General features: G+C 50.6%; 1 protein-coding gene across 1 annotated transcript in view; it reads left to right on the forward strand.

Annotated features, from left to right (window-relative positions):
- Positions 1 to 6,228: 6,228 nt before the first annotated feature.
- The window catches only part of COL26A1 (collagen, type XXVI, alpha 1), a 120,081-nt gene continuing 104,847 nt past the window's right edge, over positions 6,229 to 21,462 (forward strand). Inside the window, exon 1 of the mRNA XM_012728882.1 lies at positions 6,229 to 6,386. Within this exon, the coding sequence (XP_012584336.1) occupies positions 6,229 to 6,386 (158 nt within the window). The remainder of the gene's footprint in view (positions 6,387 to 21,462) is intronic.

The raw sequence follows: 21,462 nt of genomic DNA on the forward strand, positions 1-21,462 counted from the left end.
CTCTAATAATGGGGTCCTACCTCCAGGTTCTCCTATGTAGTTGGGGCGACCCACCGGATAACCTACTATTACAAAATCTTCCTTCTATTCAGCTATCTATTGGCCCCCAATTCCTTCTTAGGACTCAGAGAGCCAGTTAAAAGTTCTGCATCATCCCCCCACCCAGCCTTTCTCTGAAGCCCCTGTCCTCCCTACCCTGGAGACTCTCTTCTATACTTTCCGTTGGTTTGTTTCTAATACTAGTTCTCACTGGAAGAGCCCCAGGTACTGAACTACATAACTGGGCAGTGGAGGGGGTGTGTAGAACTGAGAGGGTTGGGGGTGAGGGAGAAGCCCTGTTAGATCCCCCACCACAGAACCCCAAACAGATCATTTTGGGAAGGAACATGCAGATTCATTGTGTCTGAACCCTGTACCAGGGTAAAGTCTGTAAGGCAAGTACATGATGCCTCTTTGTTTGTAGCTTTAGTTCTCTGCAATGAATGAATATCTGCCCCCCCCAAGATCTTAAAACCCTAACCCCCAATGTGATGCTTTTAGGAGATAAGGGTTGGGAGGTGCTTGGGTCATGAAAGTGAACCCTCATGGATGAGATTAGTTCCCCTTATAGAAGAGACCCTGCAGAGCCTCCTCCCCCTGCCATGTGTGGCTACCGTGGGAAGACAGCTGTCTGGGAGCCAGGTGGCGGGCTCTCGCCAAGCTCTGACTCTGCTGTGTCCTGGGACACCCATACTCTAGAGCTGTGAGAAATGGGTGTCTGTTGTTTGTAAGCCCCTCCCCCATCTATGTTGTTCTGTGCAGACTCAGACACTCCCTTTGTTTCATTTATCACCAAGTGACTTCACTAATGACAAGATTCTGTTCCTGACAAATACGACCAGGAAAACTTGTTTGGCAGTGGTGACTTTAGCGAGCAAACTTCGCTATATTTAGTTGGGCTTTCAGCGTCAGCAACTGGGGAGACACCGTATATTTTAATGCTTTTTAGGTTTTGCTTTCAACACTTTTTTTCTCTTCGAACTTCTGTGTAAGGAAACGGGCTGTTGTGGTCGTGTCCAGTTTGCTGTCCTCTGAGCATCTATTTCACTGTTGATGGTGAGGGAGATAGGTAGGCTTACAGGTAGGTATGTCGAACAAAGCAGTGCTCCCTTTTATAGGACAGTAGTAGAATTTAGGGGATAGTAGGCGAAGGCAAAATTTTAGGCAGCATCACTGTAGCATTCATGTTTGGCCCTGGCCGTGCACAGAAAGCCTGAAGCAAGACAAAGAAGGCCTTTTGTTGTGACTATTCTGTTACCTTGGGTTAACGGAACGGCAGCCACTTCTGCACGGTCCCAGGATCTAGAACAGCTGGGAGCCTGGGCTGCTAGAGAAATCAGCTTGAAATGCATCCTGTTCCTTCCATTGTCTCCCTGAACTTCTAGGAGAATTGCAGAATCCATCTCCTATAGGGCAATGGAGGGAAGGGGGAGATTTCTGTTTTAGATTAACAGGAGGATTTATCATGCCAGGTCAATATTTACCTTGGCTTCAGCTTAGTAAGTATTTACTTCTCTGTTCAGTGGCTCTCTCTGCTGACTTCAGCAGAAGCAAAGATCTGCTTTTTGTCTGCTGAAGAGGATGCTGACTGATATTTTCTTATCAGAAAGGTCTGGAAACATAGTTGTGGGGGAGTCCACTTCTCTGGTGTAGTGGGGGTGGGGGGTTGCCTTTTTCCACCAAGTAATCTGATCCCTCTTTGTACAAACAGTCTTTGAACTTACAGAACTGGGAGAGTACAAGATCCTGTACAAATCACTTCTCTCCTCTCCTCATCTGGAAAATGGGGAATATTGAGAACCTCTGACCGTCCAAGTCAGAGCTGTGAGCATTTGGCGGGCTGAGGGCTCAGAGAAGCCCCACGGGCCAGTATAATCTGGTTTTCATTTCAGCAGGTCCAGGGGGTTAAGTGATTGGTGAAGGTCACTGAGGAAGCAGGAGGAAGGGGCCAGTGCAAGCTGGGTCCCAAAGCTGCATCTTTACCACTTGATTTCTTGGGCTCTGTGACATTGGACTCTCCTGAGTTTTCACATCTGGGGAGGGGTGTGGCCACAATTTTGAGGTGCAATGCTCAATTTTGTGCAATGCACAATTTTGAGGTACACACACAATTTTGTGTGGAATGCTGACCAGAGGTCTGAAATTTGAAAACACACTGGACCTTCCAAGCTCTTTATTCTAGGGCTGTTTAGACTGTTCTAAACATTTTACCCCCATCAAGACTAAGTTTGGGGCCCATTGGTGGTGCAATTGGGTGAAGTGCAGCACTATGGAGCTATCTGCAGCCACTGCAGCACAAATTTGATCCCCGGCCAGGGAGGTGACCACATAATGCAGCGGACCTCTCCTGACCCGCCCACTGTTCCTCTCAGCAGTGTGTTTCAGTAGATCTGCTTGTTCTGCTCTCCAATCCGTCTTTGGTGAATCCTCTCAAGCCTCCCTCTCCCCAAGCCTCTGGCCTGTATCCTAGTTCTTGTATGCATAAATAAATAAATCTTTAAAAAAATAATTTTGATCTTGCAAAGTAATGCTAATTGCATATTTCATTCAATCATATTCCCATATATATTTTTTTTCTAGACTTTTTTTTTTAAAGATTTATTTATTTATTCATACAGAACTGGGGTACAGGCCAGAGATGCGGAGGGTGAGAGGATTCACCAGAGACAGAGTGGGGAGCAGAACAGGCAGATCAACGAAGTACACTGCTGAGGGGAGCAGCGGGCGGGTCAGGAGAGGTCTGCCACGCCATGTGGTCACCTCCGGGGCAGGCGGGAATCGAACTCATGCGGAAGCGGCTTTAGATTCTCAGTGCTGTGCTTTAACCCGCTGCGCCACCAGGGAGGGCCCCCATATATATTTTAAAGTAAAGTTTTGTTCTAAATCACTGACCATGAAGTAAGATATACCGCTTATCCCATGCCTCAGTGTCATACTGGGTGGCTCCAGTATGGGGGTTTGAGAGGGGTGGTGGTTTTCAATTTTATCCCTCACTAAAGTGCTGCAAATAATAATAATAACATTATCTGAGCATCATTGTCAGGGCCATGATTTCTAGTATTTTATGTGAGTAATTAATTGGATTATTTTTGAAAAATAATTATTTATGCACACAGAACTGGGGTACAGGCCAGAGGTACTGGAGGTGCAGTGAGAGGATTCACCAGAGACACACTGGGGAGCAGAACAGGCACATGGACTGATATACACTGCTGAGCAGAGCAGTGGGCAAGACAGGAGAGGTCTGCTGCACCATGTGTGCCTTCTTCCTGGCCGGGGATCGAACTTGTGCTGCAATGACTGGGATAGCTTCATAGTGCTGTGCTTTAACCCGTTGCACCACCAGGGAGGACCCTCACTGGATTCTCTTAGCAGACCTATACATTAGGTGCTGCTGTTATTCTGGCTTTACAGATGCGGATGCTCAGAGGGGTTAGGTAACCTGTCCAAGGTAGCACAGTGGCATTTGTGGCGGTTACTACCAGTGTTCCCTGGGGGTGTGCTGATTAGAGTGTGATGCCACACAATCCTTAATTTTTCTTCCCTTCCCTGGACCCACTGCAGGGCAGGGATGTGTGTGCTGCTGCTTAAAATCTTGCCAACTAGGTGTGGGTATATCCACGGCTGCCTTGGAGATGGGAGTAGGGATGAAGGGTAAAGGAATTATAAACCAGACGTGGCAAGTCTTCAGAAGTCAGACAGCCCATTGTTTATTTTCTATATGAAGACGCTGAGGAGGACCAGCACGGGGAGGGCTGACTTCAGGTCACCCACTGAGGCAGCACGGGAGCCAGGAGCATACATGGGCTTCTGGCTCTTGGTGGGTGGCTGGTACCACACTTCTTTTGTTGATTTTACGCATCTTCGTCTTTTTAACCTCAACATCCAAATGGAACCACTTGTTTGCACACAACTTGTTAGGACTGCTTGCTGTCTATTTAAGGGAAAACAGGCCATTTTCATGCCTCCCTCAAAAAATGATATTAGTGGGCCCTCCCCAATAGTGCAGCGGGTTAAAGCACTGCACTGAGAAGCTAAAGCCACTTTCGCATGAGTTCGATCCCCCCCTGCCCTGGAGGAGATCCACATGGCGTGGCAGACCTCTCCTGACCCACCCACTGCTCCCCTCAAAAGTGTGCTTCATCCATCTGCCTGTTCTGCTCCCTGTTCTGCCTCTGGTGAATCCTCTTACTGCCCCTGCACCTCTGGCCTGAACCCCAGTTCTGTATGAATAAATAAATAAATCTTTTAAAAAATGATATTAGTACTTGGAGGGTGAGAACCATGTCATTTGCTCTTTAACACCTTTGCTGTACCTAACAGACAGCTGGACACACAAGTTCTAAGTTTACATTCACGGGCTTGAAATGAATGTATTGTCCTAAAGGTAAAGGAGGGCCACACTGGAGGTTTCTGGGACATGTGCATTCTTTACCTAAAGTTTCCCATCCTAAAGAGACCCTGCAATCTGCAGGGTGGACTGTCTCTTCCACCTCTCCTTTCTCCTTCGCCTCTCCAGCTTGGGTGTAGCCTGTACCCCAGGAAAAATGAGCTTAAGATAATACTCAGTTCTTGTTCCCCCACTATAATGCCTGCAGCATAAAGCCATTTTACAGCAACATGGAGTTTCTCTGGCCTTTAAGATCTCATTTATGCAAGATCTCCTTTATGCAAGTAAAGGAAAGGAAGGAGGAAGACAGAATGCTTACAGATTCCTGGGGGGAGGGGGGGGAGATGACCTCATCATTTATCAGATGTTGGCTAACTGCCCAAGGAGCACAGTTGAGATTCCTTTTGGGGAAGCACTGAAAGTCCCCTGATAATAGAATCTTTAGGGCCTTGAGAGAGGGATGGAGGGCGAGATGAAGGAAGGAAGAGTTTCAAATTACACTATTATTAGGGGGCTGTCCATTCTGAGACGGACTCTATTCATCCTGTGTCCTCGATAGAGACTTGGAAAGTGTGGAAATTCCATTGAAAAGACCATGGCAGGACTTGAGGGCATTGAGTGGATAAGGATGGTGGTGTGGGCAGAGGGAGAGATGGGCTGGAGATGGGATACCGGGCTAGGCACTGAGGCTGCACTCGAGCACACGTAGGGCTATGGAAGTAAGAGGGAAAGCCCCCGGGAGACTCTCGACACATTTCCGAAAACATTTCCCTATCTTTCTCTAACAACAATCTCAAACTTCTTTTACAAGATGCATTGCAACGCATTAAGCACTTCCCGTAGGCATTTCACAGACTAGAAGCTCCTGCCTTTTGAAGCTAGATTTGAGGCTTCCGCCAGCCCCTGGGATGCTTGTCCTAGAAAAAGAAAAAGACCCCAAGCTGGGGGGTGGGGCACATGCTGGATTTCAGGTCCCACCTGTACCTTGTCAGAGTTCAGTGCAGTGGCAGCCTGCAGCCCAGAAAAGACCAGTTTGGGTGCCAGCTGGAGTTGAGACTCACATCTGCAAAAGGGGACATTGCATTACACCTTCCCGCAGCTCCTTTCCAGATAGGGTGCCTTTTGGTTCTGGGACGACTTCGCACCTCATGCTTTATTGGTCCCCAGCTACTTCTTACTTTGGAGACACAGAGGGCGGGTAGGAGCTAGTAGAAGGTAGAGAGGGTTCCGTGGAAAGTCGGATTTGCAATGGTTTGGTCCAGGGGCCTGTATGTATTTTTCTGGTTTAACTTTTTTGACCCTCCGTGGATTTTCACTTATGAAAAAAGGCAACAATGCCCCTTATATTAGAAGGTAGTGTGGTGGCGATTAAACGTTATCCAGGCTAATTGCCAGGTAGAGCGCACATGCAATAACCGTTTGAAGATCCCAAGGTCTTGGGTTGAGATTTTAGAATGTGTATGCTGGGGACCCAGGCGCAAAGTCTAGCTGGAGGGCTGCTGGGCTTCAGGGACCCTCAGCAGACCCCGAACCCCAGTTTCAAAGGCACGGCCTCCTCCTCGGCCCCGGACGGTCTAGGGTTAAAGAAAAAGCCCCACGCCCCCTTGACGGCGCAGAGCCCACCTCGCCGAATTTGAAAAGGCGGCCCAGGAGAGGCGTGGGCGCCCCCAGACACTCCAGCTCGGACCCGGGTTCTGCTCGCTCGCCGGCGCTCGCTAGCTCTGCTCCCGGCGGCTCCGCGTGCACGCGGGTCTGTACCCCCGCCCGGGACTCCGGGTCCCCGTGGGCGGCCGCGCAAAATGAAGCTGGCTCTCCTCCTGCCCTGGGCGTGCTGCTGCCTCTGCGGGTCGGCGCTGGCCACCGGCTTTCTCTACCCCTTCCCGGCCGCAGCCCTGCAGCAGCACGGTTACCCCGATGCCGGCGCCGGCTCCCCGGGCAGCGGCTACGGGAGCCGCCGGTGAGTAGCGAGGGGCGGCGGGGCCTGCGGGGCGGTCGGGGGCTGCGGACGGTCGAGGACTGGGTCTGGGGGATAAGGGTCGACTGGGCTAGGGGAGCGGGGCTGCGGAGCCTGGGGGCCTTGGGGTCTGGGGGCGCCGTGCACGCAGGGCGCTGGTGTTTGGAGGTGGAGGGACTGGGGGCGCAGCGGGAGTCCGGGCACCAGTGTCGGGGTGGGGTGGGGGGAGGGGGCATGGGCCGGAGGGACAGAAGGTGCCGGGCTGGAACTTCGGTTGTCTCTGGCCGATCCAACAGACTCTTCCTTTCCTTGTTCTCCCAACTTCGCTCCTTCGGCGGCTCAAACCTGAGGGCTCTGCGCGCGCGAGCGTGTGGGTGTGTGTGGGGGTGCGGGGCTGTCTCTGGGCTCGGTGGCTCAGTCCTTGGGCGTTCACCCGCTCACGTGGCTCCACCGCGCTCACCTGCGGCCGCGGCTTTGTGCTGGAGAGCAGGTTCCGGGGTTGCCGAGGCCGTGTGTCCCAGCCCCCGCCTGCCTCTCCTATTGGTCGCCCAGAACCCCGAAGGGCGATTTCGTTCGGCCTCTGGGGCTGTAGTGTCGGAAGAACCCTGGCTGCAGCACCCTCCCTCCCTCCTCCCCCTGCACCTGGGAACCCCGAGCCGGTGGGGTAGAAGCAGCGCCCGGGTTTCTGAGCCCGAGGCGCCCTCACCCATCCGCAGCTTCCTATTCGCCGGCAGGTGGCGCCCTGGCTGCCTCCAGATGGTCCGGGCAACCGTCTCCTCACCCCAGGGTTGAAATCCCCCACAAAAAGCATGAACACTCTACCCAGTTTCCAAACGCTCCGCTCGTGCAACTCATTCAACGTTTGCTTTTTCCAAATTAATCTCAATTGCCACTCTGTTCCGCTCTCTCTAGAGCACACAGCCTGCATTCGGATCAGTCATCTCTTGATTCTAAAACCACCTCTGCGCTCGCTATTGGAGTACCTCTTTCCTTAAAATGAGGAAACTTGAGGCCCAGAGGGAGGTCCCCGAGTCGTGGCAACTAGAAACTGAGCTTCGCTGTCTTCTTTCGCCAAATCCTGTGTTTGCGAAGCCACATTCTGGTGATCCTTATATAGAAAGGAAGACCCCAGTTCTTCTTTGATAGTAACCAAGCTTGGGAGGGAGGCCGAGGGGACTTGCCAATCCCCGACAGCCCAGAGGCAGGCATATTCTGTGCTGGGAGAGCATGCACTTAATGGCTGGATAGGCGAGTCTCAGAAAGCATAAAACTGCTTCTGGAAAACTTTGCATGCAATTTTATTTCCTTCACTTTGTTTGGAAATACTTTCCCAAGGCTTCTATTAGTTTTATTCTCCAAACACCCATAGTAGTGTGGTCTCTGCTCATTTCCATATGAGAATATCTAAAAAATAAGCTTTCAAGTTGCAGAATGATATGTATAGCGTGATCTCACTTATGAAAAAAAAAAATCTGTCTTATAAACTGCCCAGAAAAAAATTTGTAGGGAACCATTTCTAGCAGGTACCTACCTGGAGAGACCCGTGAATGGACCAGGGGAAAGTAAAGAGGTCCCCTATTTTTCTCTCTGTCTGCTTGTGTCTGGTTTGCATGTTTTACACGAGTGTGTGCTCATGGATTCACTTTATTATCAAAGAGTGTGGGAAGGGGGAAATGCAGAGGGACTGTGTTTGCTGGCGGGGAGCTAGAGGAGGAGTCCTCGAAGGCAGTAGTGAGTGGGGAAGGGGCCCTGGTGTTTGGTAAGCTGGAAATGTGTATACCTGCTGAAACTTGCAGGTGATTGCACAAATAAAAACAGGTCCAAATAAAAAAAAAAAGAAGAGGCCCAAATAAATGTGATAGCCTTCTAGAAATCTTTCCACCAAAGTGGGAGCAGGAGGAAGTTATGATTAGGTATGGGGAGGATCTGGATGAATTTGTGGAAAACGAACTCCTGAATAGGGACAGTTTGCGGGAGGAGGTGAGGAGGTTGGGGGCGCGGTCCAGATGCTGGGGATCACCACTGCACAGCCTGGCAGAGACAGCGAGCCCCAGGGGCCAGGGCAGACTCCTGGGCTTGTGGCCGACTTGGGCTGACCTCACGTGACACATTTCTGTGTCTCAGGCACTGTCAGTCACTGGTGGCCCGTGTCTGTGAGATTCAAAAGTAGAGGATGTGGGGGCAGCTTTCTACAAGGTGCTCTTCACAGCTCTGGCTCCAGACATGTGCTAACCATGGCTTGGTCTGTCGACCCAAAAAGTGACAGGTGTTTCTTGACAGATGATCTTTAGTTCACATTATTGTTCCTGTTGGCTCCTGCTTTTTGGATGGGGACTATCGTTGTGTGTGCGCTTCCTCTCTATAGAGAGCTGTGCACTAGGCCCACTCTGCTGCATGTGTCTTTAGCTCACGCTTTCCACAAGGGTGCAAACACCTTCTGCATTGTTTTTCCTCATTTAAAAAAAAAGGTAAAATCCATATAGCTTAGAACTTAACCATCTTTAGGGGTACACTTTAACCATGTTAAGTACATTCGTAGCGTTGTGAAACCACAACATGTCCATTTCCAGAACTTTCTATCTCGCTGGCACTCGTCTTTACAGCTCAATAATTCTATATGCTGTGAGTGATTCTGGCTTATTCATTTTGACTGTTGCTGGTCATTGTTCCAACCTTTTGTGTCACAAATAAAACTACATGAAAACCTTATGGGTTATTCATTTCACATTTTAAAATGTGAATCTTTAGGGTACATTTAAAGGTTTCCTGAGTTAAAGGGTACATGCATAACCACTCTGCTAGTTAGAGTGTCAAACTGCCCACCATAGGCACTAGACCATTTTTCATCCCTTAAAGTTTTTTTCTTGTGGTACTTTTTGAAGAAGTCATTTTAATGATGCTGGGTTAAAATGACCTTGTGGGGATGAAAATAGATTTCTCTGGCCTGTCCCACCTGGGAGCCTAGGTTACCCTTAACATCTGTTGGGCAAGGCTACCAGTGAAGGCCCACGCACCATATGTGCAAATATTTAAAAGTTACAAATCAAGCACACAAGCTGCTAAATAAAATACTTATTTACTACAGACATACTCTGCTAATGACTAGAGGGTTGGGCTTAGGTTTTGAATTCTTGGCCTCCTTAAATTTTCCATGACTTAGTCGTGCAGGGAAAGCCAACCTTCATTTCCCTTTTCATCTCACCTAATACCTCATGTCTGTTGGGGTCTCATGCACACAGTGTGACTCCAGCTCTGTTCTGGTCCCTGCGACCTGCAACAGCTGTCACTTGGCAGGTCTGGGTATGTGTAGCTATTGGGAAGAAAATTCCAGGTCTCTGAGTATTTGCACTTTTTCCCCTGGGGGTCATGCCCCCTCAGCCCCAGTCTCCTCACTCTGTGGAAAGTGGTGTGGCTGGAGGGGGTTCAGAGTGGAGCTCTCAACAGCACAACTCAAGGTAAGGCACAGCGCTCACCTGTCTGGGACCTGGCCAAGCTCAGATCAAGTCGCTCGTGCTGCTGGTTGTGTTAAGTGAAGTGAGCTGCGTCTACCTGGGCCCCTCCGGGGGTCTGGACTCGCGGTCCTGGGGGCAATGGTCAGGTGGACACCCTGGACATAGGGACCCTTTGTCCGAGTGACAAAGACATAAGACAGGGGAGACTATGGGCTGCTCACTCCGGGGTTTTTTCTGCTCTTTTAGGAACATGGCTATATTCTGACCAGATGTTCAGGGTTTTTAACCCATTTCCAGACTATTCTAAGAAGTGATGGATGGAATTCAGAATTTGCAACTGCTTTGTTTTCCATTTAGAAACTCCGGCAAGTCAGTCTGAGAAAGGCTGTGATTCCTGCTATGACTGACATGTCTGGACCCGGCTCTTCTTCTCCTTTTCCCCTTTACTCTCTGTGTCTCTCTCTCCCCCTCCCGCTCCCCCTAGCCTCTCATGCCCCTCATGTCTTCCCAGGCAGAGCCAGCTTTGGGGCTTTTGACCAGGAGGGTCGCCTGTTTGGGGTTTAGTGCTTTGCCTTTACCACTTGACATTCCCAATGTTCCTGGAGTGTGTGCCTTGAAGTGAAGTCTGCTGGGCAGTGGAGCATCGTCCAGGACTCGAACCTTAGCTGTTCACCCCCACCCCCTCGCACCCCAGCCCACCAAACTTCCCTTCTCCATTTTTGCTCTGTGATTACTGTACCCTCTGCATGCAGGTGGGGCCTTGGGGTTAGCTTCAGGAATTGGGGGGATGCTGATGGTTCTCACAAGGTTGTTCCCTGCAGGTTGTGGCCCCTTGGGAGGGGAGTTGCTACCTTGACTTCCCTGCCCTACCTGGTGCCCCATGCTCAGCCCCATGCTGGTGGGAAGGGTAGCATGGGAGCGTGTTCGCGCACCCTAGAGGCAGGCAGGGTCTGAGGCTACCCGTGAGGATCTGCACTTGTCCTGCGAGCATCCCTCGCCCCTTGTCTGAGGGGCACAGGTGAAATAGTAGCTGACAGGTTGAGAGAAACGGGGAAAGGTCTGTATTTTACACCTTTGACTGCATGTCTCCCCAACTTTTTGAATGAAGAGTCCCCACAGCTTCATTTTGCACTGTGCCCCACAAGTTATCTAGCTGATCTTGCTCCCCTAAAGTCGATACATCATCCCCTAAACAGCAGGGTTCTGACTGGTTCCTCAGGACAAACTGGGCAGATGGAAGAATTAGATCTCCAGGCCCAAACTTGACTCAGGAAGTTCAGGGTCCGGAGATTGTATTTTAATGACCTTCCCAGGTGGTTTTTCTGTGCAGCAGGTTTAGGAAGCCTTGAGATTCTTTCATCGAGACCCATAAGAAGTCCCTTCTGTAGGGGGACAGGGTGTGCCTGCGCTCATGTACTTGCTGAGGTCCAAGCATCTGCAAAGCTTCACAAAATAATACTTGCTGTTGCCACATGTGATGCTCTGTTTGCTCTTGTAGTCTAATTCATAAAAAAGTGCTGCCAGGACTCAGAAAATTGATTCCACAGCCCCCCTGGCTTCTGGGGCTCCTGGGGCATCCCCTTGTCTGGGGATGTCTGTCTCCAGCCTCCCCAGTTCTGGTGCCTGGTCCTCTAGACTCTCTCTGCCTCCGAAGTCTCATTTTTGTTGTTTCAACTGAACTGAGGTGTTTGGCGTGTCCACACCTTCCAGCTCCACCCTCTTCTGGGGCAGCCCAAACATCCTCTCCTTCAGGAAGTCTTCCCAGACTGAACTCCACGCTCTGTTCACCTCTCTGTGGCTCTATATCCTGGATTGTGGTCTGGGTACTGAGAGCTCACTTCTCACTGCCCCTTCCTGCAGATGGGATCGTTTTTGCTACCTGTTTACTCCTTTCCCTAGTTCTGCCCGGCCAGGGACTTGAGTGTGTGACTGGTACTGCCCACTACCTCTTGGGAGTGTGAGCTGATCCAGGTCCACCCAACCTTCCTGGAGCCCGAGTCAGGCAGGCTGAGGCTGAGGACTGAGGCCTGCCTGTGGGAGGCTCTCTGCACACCCTGGGGTGCTCAGTAGCAATTGCACCTTGGTGCTGGTCATAGGGTGAGCTGTGGTTCAGACCTAGCCACAGCTCCCAATGAGCCCAGAGACCTAGGCGAGGGCAGACCTGTGAGCACGAGAGACTCACCTCTGTGCAGAGGGTGGGTAGGCAGGGGCCTGTGAGCAAATCACTTGTCGAGGGGAGTTTGGGTGAGGGGGAATTTGGACGTGTTTGTGCTTCAGTTTTCTCCTCTGTAAAATGGGAATGATCATGATGGTATTTACTTCATATGGCTGGTCTAGGGCCTAAATGAGTTCATGAAGTGCTTAGAAAAACACGCAGTAAACCCAAGGCTCTGGCTGGGGACTGGGTAGTGGTAGTGGGCTAACGTGTCTTGCAGAGGTTGCCAGGACAGGAGTTCACAAACACGTGGCTACAGAACCCTGTTGTTAGGATGGTGTCCAGATCTTATGGATTGAGGCTCCATGCTGAGGGCTTCCTGGAGGAGTCCTGTTTGATGAGGGTCTTGCAGGATGAGCAGGAGTGGTCTAGCCCGGGCCGTTCTGGGCAGAGAAAATAGCAGTGTAAGGGCTGGTGCTCGAGGCTGCATGCCACCCTTGGCTAGAGGGCTCAGCTCAGAAGGTCTGCGCCTGGGCTGCAGGCAGGCGGCTGGGGTGGGAGTGGGGCAGGCCAAGTGACTGGAGCCTGAGTGGGAAACCCCATTTCTGCCTCCCTGAGTGTGGGCTTATGTGCAGGCCTGCCCCTGGGCGCTGGGGCAGCTTTTCTAGTGTGGGAGAGGCAGGGTAGGAGATGGGGAGCCCTAGGGGAGGCCAGCGAGCAGGCAGCGTCTGGAGCCCAGAAACTGAGCAGAGGCTGTAGGGCTGGAGCAGAGGGGAGGGGCTCAGAATCGTGCACCTGTACAGTGGACCTCAGGGGTGGGGCAGGTTCAGCCGGGGCTCCTGGCTGTGCCTGGACCTCAGGAGAAGCCAGGAGCCAGCTCCTCTGCTTCTGGGAACATCACAGACTCCTCAGAGCTTCACCAGCATGGAAAAGCAGCCATGCACGGTGTTCACATACTTGGCATTTTTGAGAAATACTTGTATTGATCCTTCACGGGACTTTGGCACTGATGCTCACGATGGTCACTTCCAGCACTGGGCTCACCCGTGTCTGATGTTCAGTGCATTTGTTGAGTGAATGAATGAACAAATACTTTTGCCTCTCTCCTCTGGGCAGTGGGACAGGGGTCCTGAGGGCGGTCCTTGTCTGTGCTCTGGAGGGCATTGCCTTGGGGGGGGGGGTGTACTTCGCCCTTTGAAGTAGGAATGGGTGGAAAAGCGGGGTCTTTTCCTGAAAAACACCCAGAATGGCCTCAGTTTAAATATCTGGTCTGGTCTTCTCCTCAGGCCCTGGGTCTCTGGATCTTTTCTCCCACCCCCTTGCTCTCCTCCCCCCACCCCGGCATGTCTGTTATTTTAAAACCCATTCCCAGAGAAACAATCCCCATGGCAATAAGAACACTCCTCCAGGCTTCTCTTGGCTTGGACTGGCCCGACACTTCATTGCCGCTTCCAGAGTGTGTGAGCTGGACCCTGACCAACTCTGCCTTGGGCAGGGGACCAGAGTAACAATAACTAACTGTTAGAAGATTTTCGGGAATCCCGCAGCCAGTCCTGTGAAGCAGACACACAGCACACTGTTCTCCTGTCCGAGGTGTTGGGTCCCACCATTTCTTGCTTGGTCTTCCTTTTCACGCCTCCCAGAAGCCAGGGTCTGGATGTTTCTCTTTGGTGGTGTGTATGAGACCACCTTGCAAGGAGCTGGACCCGGTCCAGGTTAGAGCTGCAACATGTGGGGAGTCAGGGGACCCCCACGGCCCCGCCTCTGCCTGCCCCACCCCGGCTGTGATCTGCACAGAGGTCGGAGCTGGTCATGCTGACTGCTGACCTTTGCCAGCTTCCCCTTGTCCAGATGTTTTTAGAGCTTGTTCTGTCAGGTGTCCGTGGAAGTTGCTAGAAGAAACGTGGAAAGTGCTTGGGAACGAAGCACCAGACTTTCCTTAATAAAGAGGGAGGGTGTGAATTCAGACTCTGGGTCTGAATCACAGCTCTGGGTGGCCCTGGCCCAGGGGCCTACTGTGTACCTGAGTCTCCTTATCTGTGAAATGGGAATAATTATAGTATTTACTTCATCGTGTCATTCTGGGGTTTTAAATGCGTTATAAATTTAATGAAGTTCTTGGTAGAATATCTGTGTCATCTTCATGACCTCATAAAGGCACGAAGGTCATGTGAAGCTGGGGTGATGGGGAGTTTCATAGACATCTGAGGCCCTCCAGATTCCTTTCTGTGATGAGTTCATCGGATGGTGTTGCAGGTGACTGTTCATGGAAAGGCTGGCTTGTGGGCTCAGGATAAAATGCCCCACCCGTTTATGGTGCCCTTCAACACTGACCCTAAGCTTGCTCACCCAGGTCATTTCCAGCCCTCCTCAGTTGCCCACCCTGACTGAAGCTTCAGGGGAGTGAGAGAAGTTCAGAAGCAAGGGCTTGTGGGGTCCCTGACTCCCTGTTCAAGTTTGCAAGGTCATGAGTACAGGCCAGTCCACAGTCCCAGCTGAGCCTCCGCCACTGAGGATGAGCACAGAAGTTTGCCCCACAACACAACTGGGGAGCAGGATGGATGGTCTGGGGCCCTGAGATGCCCGTGGTGGGGTCTGAGGCTTAGGAGTTCTAGTGAGTTTCATGTCCTAGGGAATGTGACAGCCCAGATCATGGAGCTGTGTGACCCTGGGATGGGAGAGGGTTTGTCTGTTCTGGCTCACATGGCAGGCCGGTCTTGACCCGCCCAGGGACCCGTGGTCACTCCGGCTTGTCCTTCCCCCACGCAGTGCCTCAGGAGTAACGTGAAACTAATAGGATTGGCCTGAGATCAAGTGAGAAAATGTGTCTGTTAAGTACACAGACTAATTACTACTCAGCGCATTCTTCCTCACTGGATGATGGCCCGATTCTACCTCTCTGAGCAGGATTGGGGAGGGGCACTAATGTGTGAGGATGGACATTGGTGCTGTGTGTATCGTGCTTGCACGCTCGTGCTTGTGTGCTTATAAGCTGTCTGCACTGACGACTGACTGACGACTGGCTGCACTCTGCAACCCAAATACTTTGTGTCTTTGCAAGTATCTGGTCTTCCACCCCCTTGCTGGGTCTGGAAGGGCAGGGAATGTGTGGCATTTGCTGAAAAGACTCCTCTGCCCCCAGTACTCAGGAGGCTGGCCGAGATTCTTTCCTGTCTGGGGCCTCTGTGGAAGGCTCAGGCTTCCCTCTTCCCAGGGAGTAGCCTGTGGAGTCAGGCCCCCACAGCCTGCTGGCCCTTGAATGTGCCAGGGCCCTCTGTACACCTCAAGCATCACTTAGGATGCCTTTGCGAAGATGGTGGCAGTCTCTTTCTGAATGACTCTAGCTGGCTGGTCTCCAGCCAGTTGCCTCCGGCATCTGACATTTTTGTCATTCCTGCTCCTCTGGAAGGGCTTATCTGGGGAATCAGCACTTCTCTCCTCCGGGCTCCTCCGTGATTGATTTGGCCACACGGTGATTCTCCAGTTCTGAGAGGTCCCGGCTTGCCCAGGCACCCAACATTTCCGGATGGATGGGACCCTGAGCAGCTACAGGGTTGGGAGGCTCTTTCTTTGTTGTCTAACAACTGATGATGGCAATTAACTCACACCCACAAATTCTCCATGCAAGAGATAGAACTTATGTGCTTCCTGAAGGGCAGCTGAGCAGGCAGGTCCCTGGAGGGCTGCGCCCAGCCCCACCCTGCCTTGTCTTTCTGGGTGTTCTGCCCACCACTGCTGCCTGTTAACCTCTAGCTGTTTCCTGCCTCAGGGCCTTTGCACTGCTTTGATCATTCTTTGTTTATTCTTGGCCTAGCTGACACTTCTCAGAGCTCAGAGATCTGCTTAAATGTCACTTTTCTGGGAGTCTTTTGTTGTCCCTAAGGTAAGGTGGTTTCCTCTCTACCTAGAGGCTCATGGTGATTGTCAATCTTAGAACCAATCATAATGAGCTCTTTTTGTCTACCCTGGGTCTGTAAACTCTCTGGGCGCAGGGATCCTATCTGTCTTGTATGGTGCTGTATCTCTAGATTCTTGCAGAGTGCCTTGATTACAGGGAGTGTCCACAAAAGGACTCTTGCCAGCTGTATTAATTTTCTATTGCTGTTGTAGCTGCAAACAATGCGCATTTATTAACTTACAGTCCTCCGGTTAGAAGGCCAAAGTGAGTTTCACTGGACTGAAATCAAGGTATTCATAGAACTCGTTCACCGGGAGGCTCCAGGAAGGAATCTGTCTCCTTGCTTTTTCCAACTTCCAGAGGCTGTGGGCACTCCTTGACTTACATCTCCTCTCTCCATCTTCAGAGGGCATCCTTCAACCTCTCTCCAAAAGTTTGGACTCTGATCCTCCTTCCCCACCCTACAAGTACCTTTTAATTAGGTTGAGCCCGCCAGACAATCCAGGACCTTTCCCCACCTCAAGGTCCTTAGTGTAATCTCATTGGCAAAGCCCCTCTTGCCATGTAAGAGAACATATTCACAAGCTACAGGGAGTCGGAGGAACACATCTGTTTTTAGTCTGCCATACCAGCGTGAAGGAAAAGGGAAAGATCAGGCATTTGAGATTGGATTTGAGAGTTGAGAGTTGAATCGGCCCTAGATTTCAAACAGTTTTAAGATTCAAAGTCGCTTTGACCATGAAGAGCCAGTTAAGTCTCAACTTTTCGTGAAGGGAATAATGAGGACATAAGACTTCAAACCCAAGTTTTTATATAGGCTGGTAGGCGCTTCCATTTTTTCCCTAAACCCCATCATGCATTTATTAACTAATCCATCCTTTGCCAATAATTGGAAATGCCACTTTGATCACATCCTAATTTCCCTATACACCTGGACCTTTTCCTGAACTCTGATTTGGTGTCCAAACCACACCATTTTAATTTCTATACCTTTATTGTACGTGTGTTAGCTGCCACAACAATTTCTCCTTCACAACTCATCGTTATCAAGATATTCTTAGCTGTTCTTGTACCCTTTTTCTTTGGGGTGAATTTGAGAATCATCTTTTCTAGTTTTGGAAGTCATATTGTTGGGATGTTGATTTAGGTTGTGGTGATTTACTGGATTCATACAACGTAGTTCAATGTTTATTACATCATAATGTTTTTAGGAACAAGCCTACCATTTATCCAGATCTCATTATATTGATTCTTGAGCATCCTATGACTTTCATGGCTATCTATTTGTTCCTGGACATTGCTAACTAAGTATCTATGTCTGGCAAATAGGAAATATTTGTTGATCTGGGGGCATGCTGATCTTGTATCCAGCTACTGCCATGCTTTAAAAAATAGATTTTAATGGTTTTCAGTTGGGTTCTCTAGGGATTTTGAGGTAGAGAACCCTGTATTCTCCCGTGTGTGTGTGTGTATGTGCACGCGTGCACACGCGTGTCTGTTGGTCACTGAGTAAACCAACAGCTTGGTTGAGCTGGAAGGATGGGGCTTCATCTTTCTTACAAGAAGAGGCAGACCCTTGGTGGCTCTCTGGAGAGAGAATGACGTCTGGACAGTGGGTACCGGTTGGGTTCCACACAGATCCGCCCTCTCTGCTCCCTGTCTTTTCTCCTTGTTCTCACTGAAGAGAGGCAGCCACTGTGTGCCAGGACCTGGTTAGAAGATGGCTTTTTTTTTTTAAAGATTTATTTATTTGTGCATACAGAACTGGGGTACAGGCCAGAGGCTCAGGGGCGGCAAGAGGCTTCACCAGAGACAGAGCAGGAAGCAGAACAGGCAGATCGACGAAGTACACTGCTGAGAGGAGCAGCGGGCGGGTCAGGAGAGATCTGCCACGCCATGTGGTCACCTCTGGGGCAGGCAGGAATCGAACTCATGCGGAAGTGGCTTTAGCTTCTCAGTGCTGTGCTTTAACCTCCTGCGCCACCAGGGAGGGCCGTTTTTTTTTTTTTTTTTTTAAAGATGTCTTTATTTCTTTTAAAAGATTTATTTATTTATGCATACAGTATTGGGTGTACAGATCAGAGGTGCAGGGGTAGAGAGATGTTTCACCAGAGACAGAGTGGAGAACAGAACAGGCAGATCGAGGAAGTACACTGCTGAGGGGAGCAGTGGGCGGTCAGGAGAGGTCTGCCACGCTGTGTGGTCACCTCCGGGGCAGGGGATCCAACTTTCACCGAAGCAGCTGCGACTGGCTTCACTGTGCTGTGCTTTGAGCGGTTGAGCCTCCAGGGAGGACCCAGAAGATGGTATTTTTACCTTGCTGCTTGGCTTCTAGGTGGGATTTTTTTGGAGTCAGAGGACCCTGGATTTACTCAGTGTTTCCTCTGTTTCCCCCATATACTGACTCTTCTCATATGGTCCATAGCTCTGATTTGAGGCTAAATTGTTTCTGCCCTTATCCCTCATCAATGTCCCCTCTTCTCCCGAAGCAGCGGCAATTATTCTTCCTGAAAACAGGTCCTTGACCATGAGCTGTCAACTTCTACTCTCCCCAGCGAGCCCAGCATCTGAGAAAGGGCTAAATGACGAGCTGGGAGTGGGGAGCACACAGGCCTTCCCCACCATGCAGCTTGCCCTATGCTGGGAACTATAGTTCCCCATCTTGACGAACAGAGCCAGGAACACAAGCCTCTATCCTTCCATATAGGTGTTGGGCTAGTAGTGTCCTCCCCAAGCTGCAGGTGGCCCTCAGGCATTCCTAAGAGTGAGAGGGCAACTTCAGACTAATGTGACACTGCCTCAGAAACTGATGCTAGCTGGGTTTTAGACCAGGTGCCAGATGTCCAGTCGACCCATGGGGGCGAGGGCTGCCATGGTGAGCTCTGTCGCTGGCGTTTCCAAGGGCGCAGTTCATGAGCACCTGGGATCATTAGCGGGTCTTGGATTGTCGGCCTGGGTCGCTGCTATATCCCTGTAGCCCTTACTGCTATATCTTACAGTAAGGAGAAGTAAGTGATAAAGCCAAGTAGGTTCATGCTGGGTGGGCATCTGCCAGCTGTTGGGTAGGTGGGTGAGTCAGTTTATAAATGTTCAGCCAACTTGGGCTGCAGTGGGTGGGCTCAAAAACTCAGACCTAATAGTGAGATCTGTGGAGTCCAGCACATTGATGGCAGAAACTTGGCTCCCACTCCAGCTGCAGACAAGTCACCATGAACTTCATCAGTTTGCACATCTGTGAGATGGGACTCATGCAAGCCAGCGCCCAGGGCTGGGGTCCCGTTGTGTGAGTTGTTCCCATCAGGACTGTGTTGTATGAGGGATTTGGTGTGAAAAGATTGGTCTGGCTGCCTCCTGGGTTGTGTAGTTCCAGCCCCATGTGCTCCAGCAGCTTTCCCCGGTCCAGCCCAGGCTTGCATTGCTTGGTTCCTGCACTTGTTCTGCGGCTGGGCTGTAAGCCTCTTGTGGTCAGGCAGCCCATCCAAGAGGGCTTTGTCTGCCACAGACAGGTGACCCAGGGCTGAGCATACTGGAGGGTTAAGAACAATCCTTAACGGAGTCTGCCTCAGCTGGATTGATTACGACACTGTTGACTTTTCGGGACTGGAAGTCCAGGTTGCTAAGGAGTGCAGGTGAAGTCTGACCTGGAGGGGCCCAGGGGCATGAACTGGGAGCCTGGTGACTCCCTGAAAGCCCAGTTTTCTGCCTGGTGGTCTGCAGGGAGTCAGCAGAGCTGGATGTCGCCTGCTTGCTGGCCTGGGAGCCACACGCAGGGACAGCTGTCTCAGCTTCGGACATAAGATCCGCCCTGAGATTAATACCAGAGCCCCGCTGTGCCCATGGGAGCGGCAAGGGCTTGGGTTACCACGCACCAGGAAACGCGCCTGCCCTGCTGGCAGTGGGTGGGTAGCCGGCAGCCTGGATGGGCTCTGAGGGCAGGGATGGCTGGGCCGGGACCAGCCAAATCCACCCTCGTGGGATGCAAGCCAATCCTCCCAAGAGCCACTTTCTTTCCGCTGGACCCCAAAACCAGCAGGAACTGATCTCCAGGAATTATGTGAAGAGTTGGGAATGGAAACCAAATGTCGGTGTCAGGTAGAGAAAGCCCGTGGAAGCCTGTGGCCCTACAGGGCTGGGAGCTGTGGGGGTGCGGGCTCTAGAGGCTGGCACAGACGTGTAAGTGAAAGGAGCCTGACACATTTTATTATTATTTTTTAAAGGCTTACTTTCCCCCTGATTATATTTATTACAGATCATTCGGAAAATATGGGAAAGTGGGAAGAAAGGACATCATTTGTAACTCCATTGTTAAAAGTTAAATAGTGTTCTTTTTAGTGTAGTAAAAGACACATAATATTAAATTTGCCCTCTTTACTACATGTAAGTGAACAGTTCAGTGGCATTAAATATATTTACCATGTCTTTTTTTTTTTTGAGATTTCTTTTTTTAAAGATTTATTTATGCACACAAGAACTGGGGTGCAAGCCAGAGGTTGGGGATGGAGAGTGGTGAGAGGTTTCACCAGAGACAGAGTGGGGAGCAGCACAGGCAGATTCACTGAAGCTCACTGCTGAGGGGGCAGGCGGGGTCTGCTGTGCCCAGTGGGTGGGGTCTGCTGTGCCCTGTGGGTCAGCCCCCTGGCCAGGGATGAAACTTGTGTTGAGGTGGCTGCCCATAGCTTGATAGTTTTAACCCCTGCGTCACCAGAGAGGCCCCATTTACCTTTTCTTGTCCCCATCACTGAAGTCCACCTCCAAGTTCTTTTCATCTTGCTGAACCAAGACTATGTACTCTCTGGACACTATCTCCTCTAGCCCTTGGGAACTACCGTCCTTTCTTCCTCTGTGATTTGGCCATGCCGGGTACCTCGTGTAAGTGGAACGCCGTGGTAGTTTGTGCCAGGCTTACTTCACGCAGCGTAATGTCCTTAAGGCATCTGTCAAAATTTCCCCCTTTGGGTTGAGTAATATTGTGTGTACATGCCACGTTTTGCTTATTCATTCACCCTCAGGGGGCACTGGACCTTCTCCCACCTTCTGGCTATTGTGACAAGCGTTGCTCAGAGCGGGGGTGTATCCCTAACCATTTGAGTCCTGGCGTCCAGGTGTTTCGCATAAATACCCAAAGTAAGTCCCTGAATCATAATTCCACTGTTAATCTTTTGAGGAAGCACCAAACCGTTTTCCATGGAGGCCACACCATTCTCCATTCCCACCAACAGCAGGCAGAACTTCCAATTTCTCCACATCCTTTTTAGTTTAATGCCTTGTCAAGTATGGGATTTGCAGATACTTTCTCCCATTGTGTAGGTTACCTTTTCATCCTGTCGACTGTGTTTTTGTTTTATTGTGTTTTTTAATGTTTTAAGTTTTGATGTAGATGACCTTTTTTTTCTTTTGTCATCTGAGTTTTTGGTCATAGCCAAGAAATTGCCAAATCCAATGTCATAAATTTTATTCAGTGTTCTCTTCTGAGTTTTCTTCTTGCAGGTTTTACATTTAGGTCCTTGATCCATCCTGAGTTAATTTTTGTGTATGGTGCAAGAGAAAGGCTCAGCTTCATTCTTTAGCATGTGC

This window comes from Condylura cristata, unplaced genomic scaffold (genome assembly GCF_000260355.1).
Source record: "Condylura cristata isolate star-nosed mole 26May11 unplaced genomic scaffold, ConCri1.0 scaffold00024, whole genome shotgun sequence".
In the NCBI taxonomy this organism is placed as follows: domain Eukaryota; kingdom Metazoa; phylum Chordata; class Mammalia; order Eulipotyphla; family Talpidae; genus Condylura; species Condylura cristata.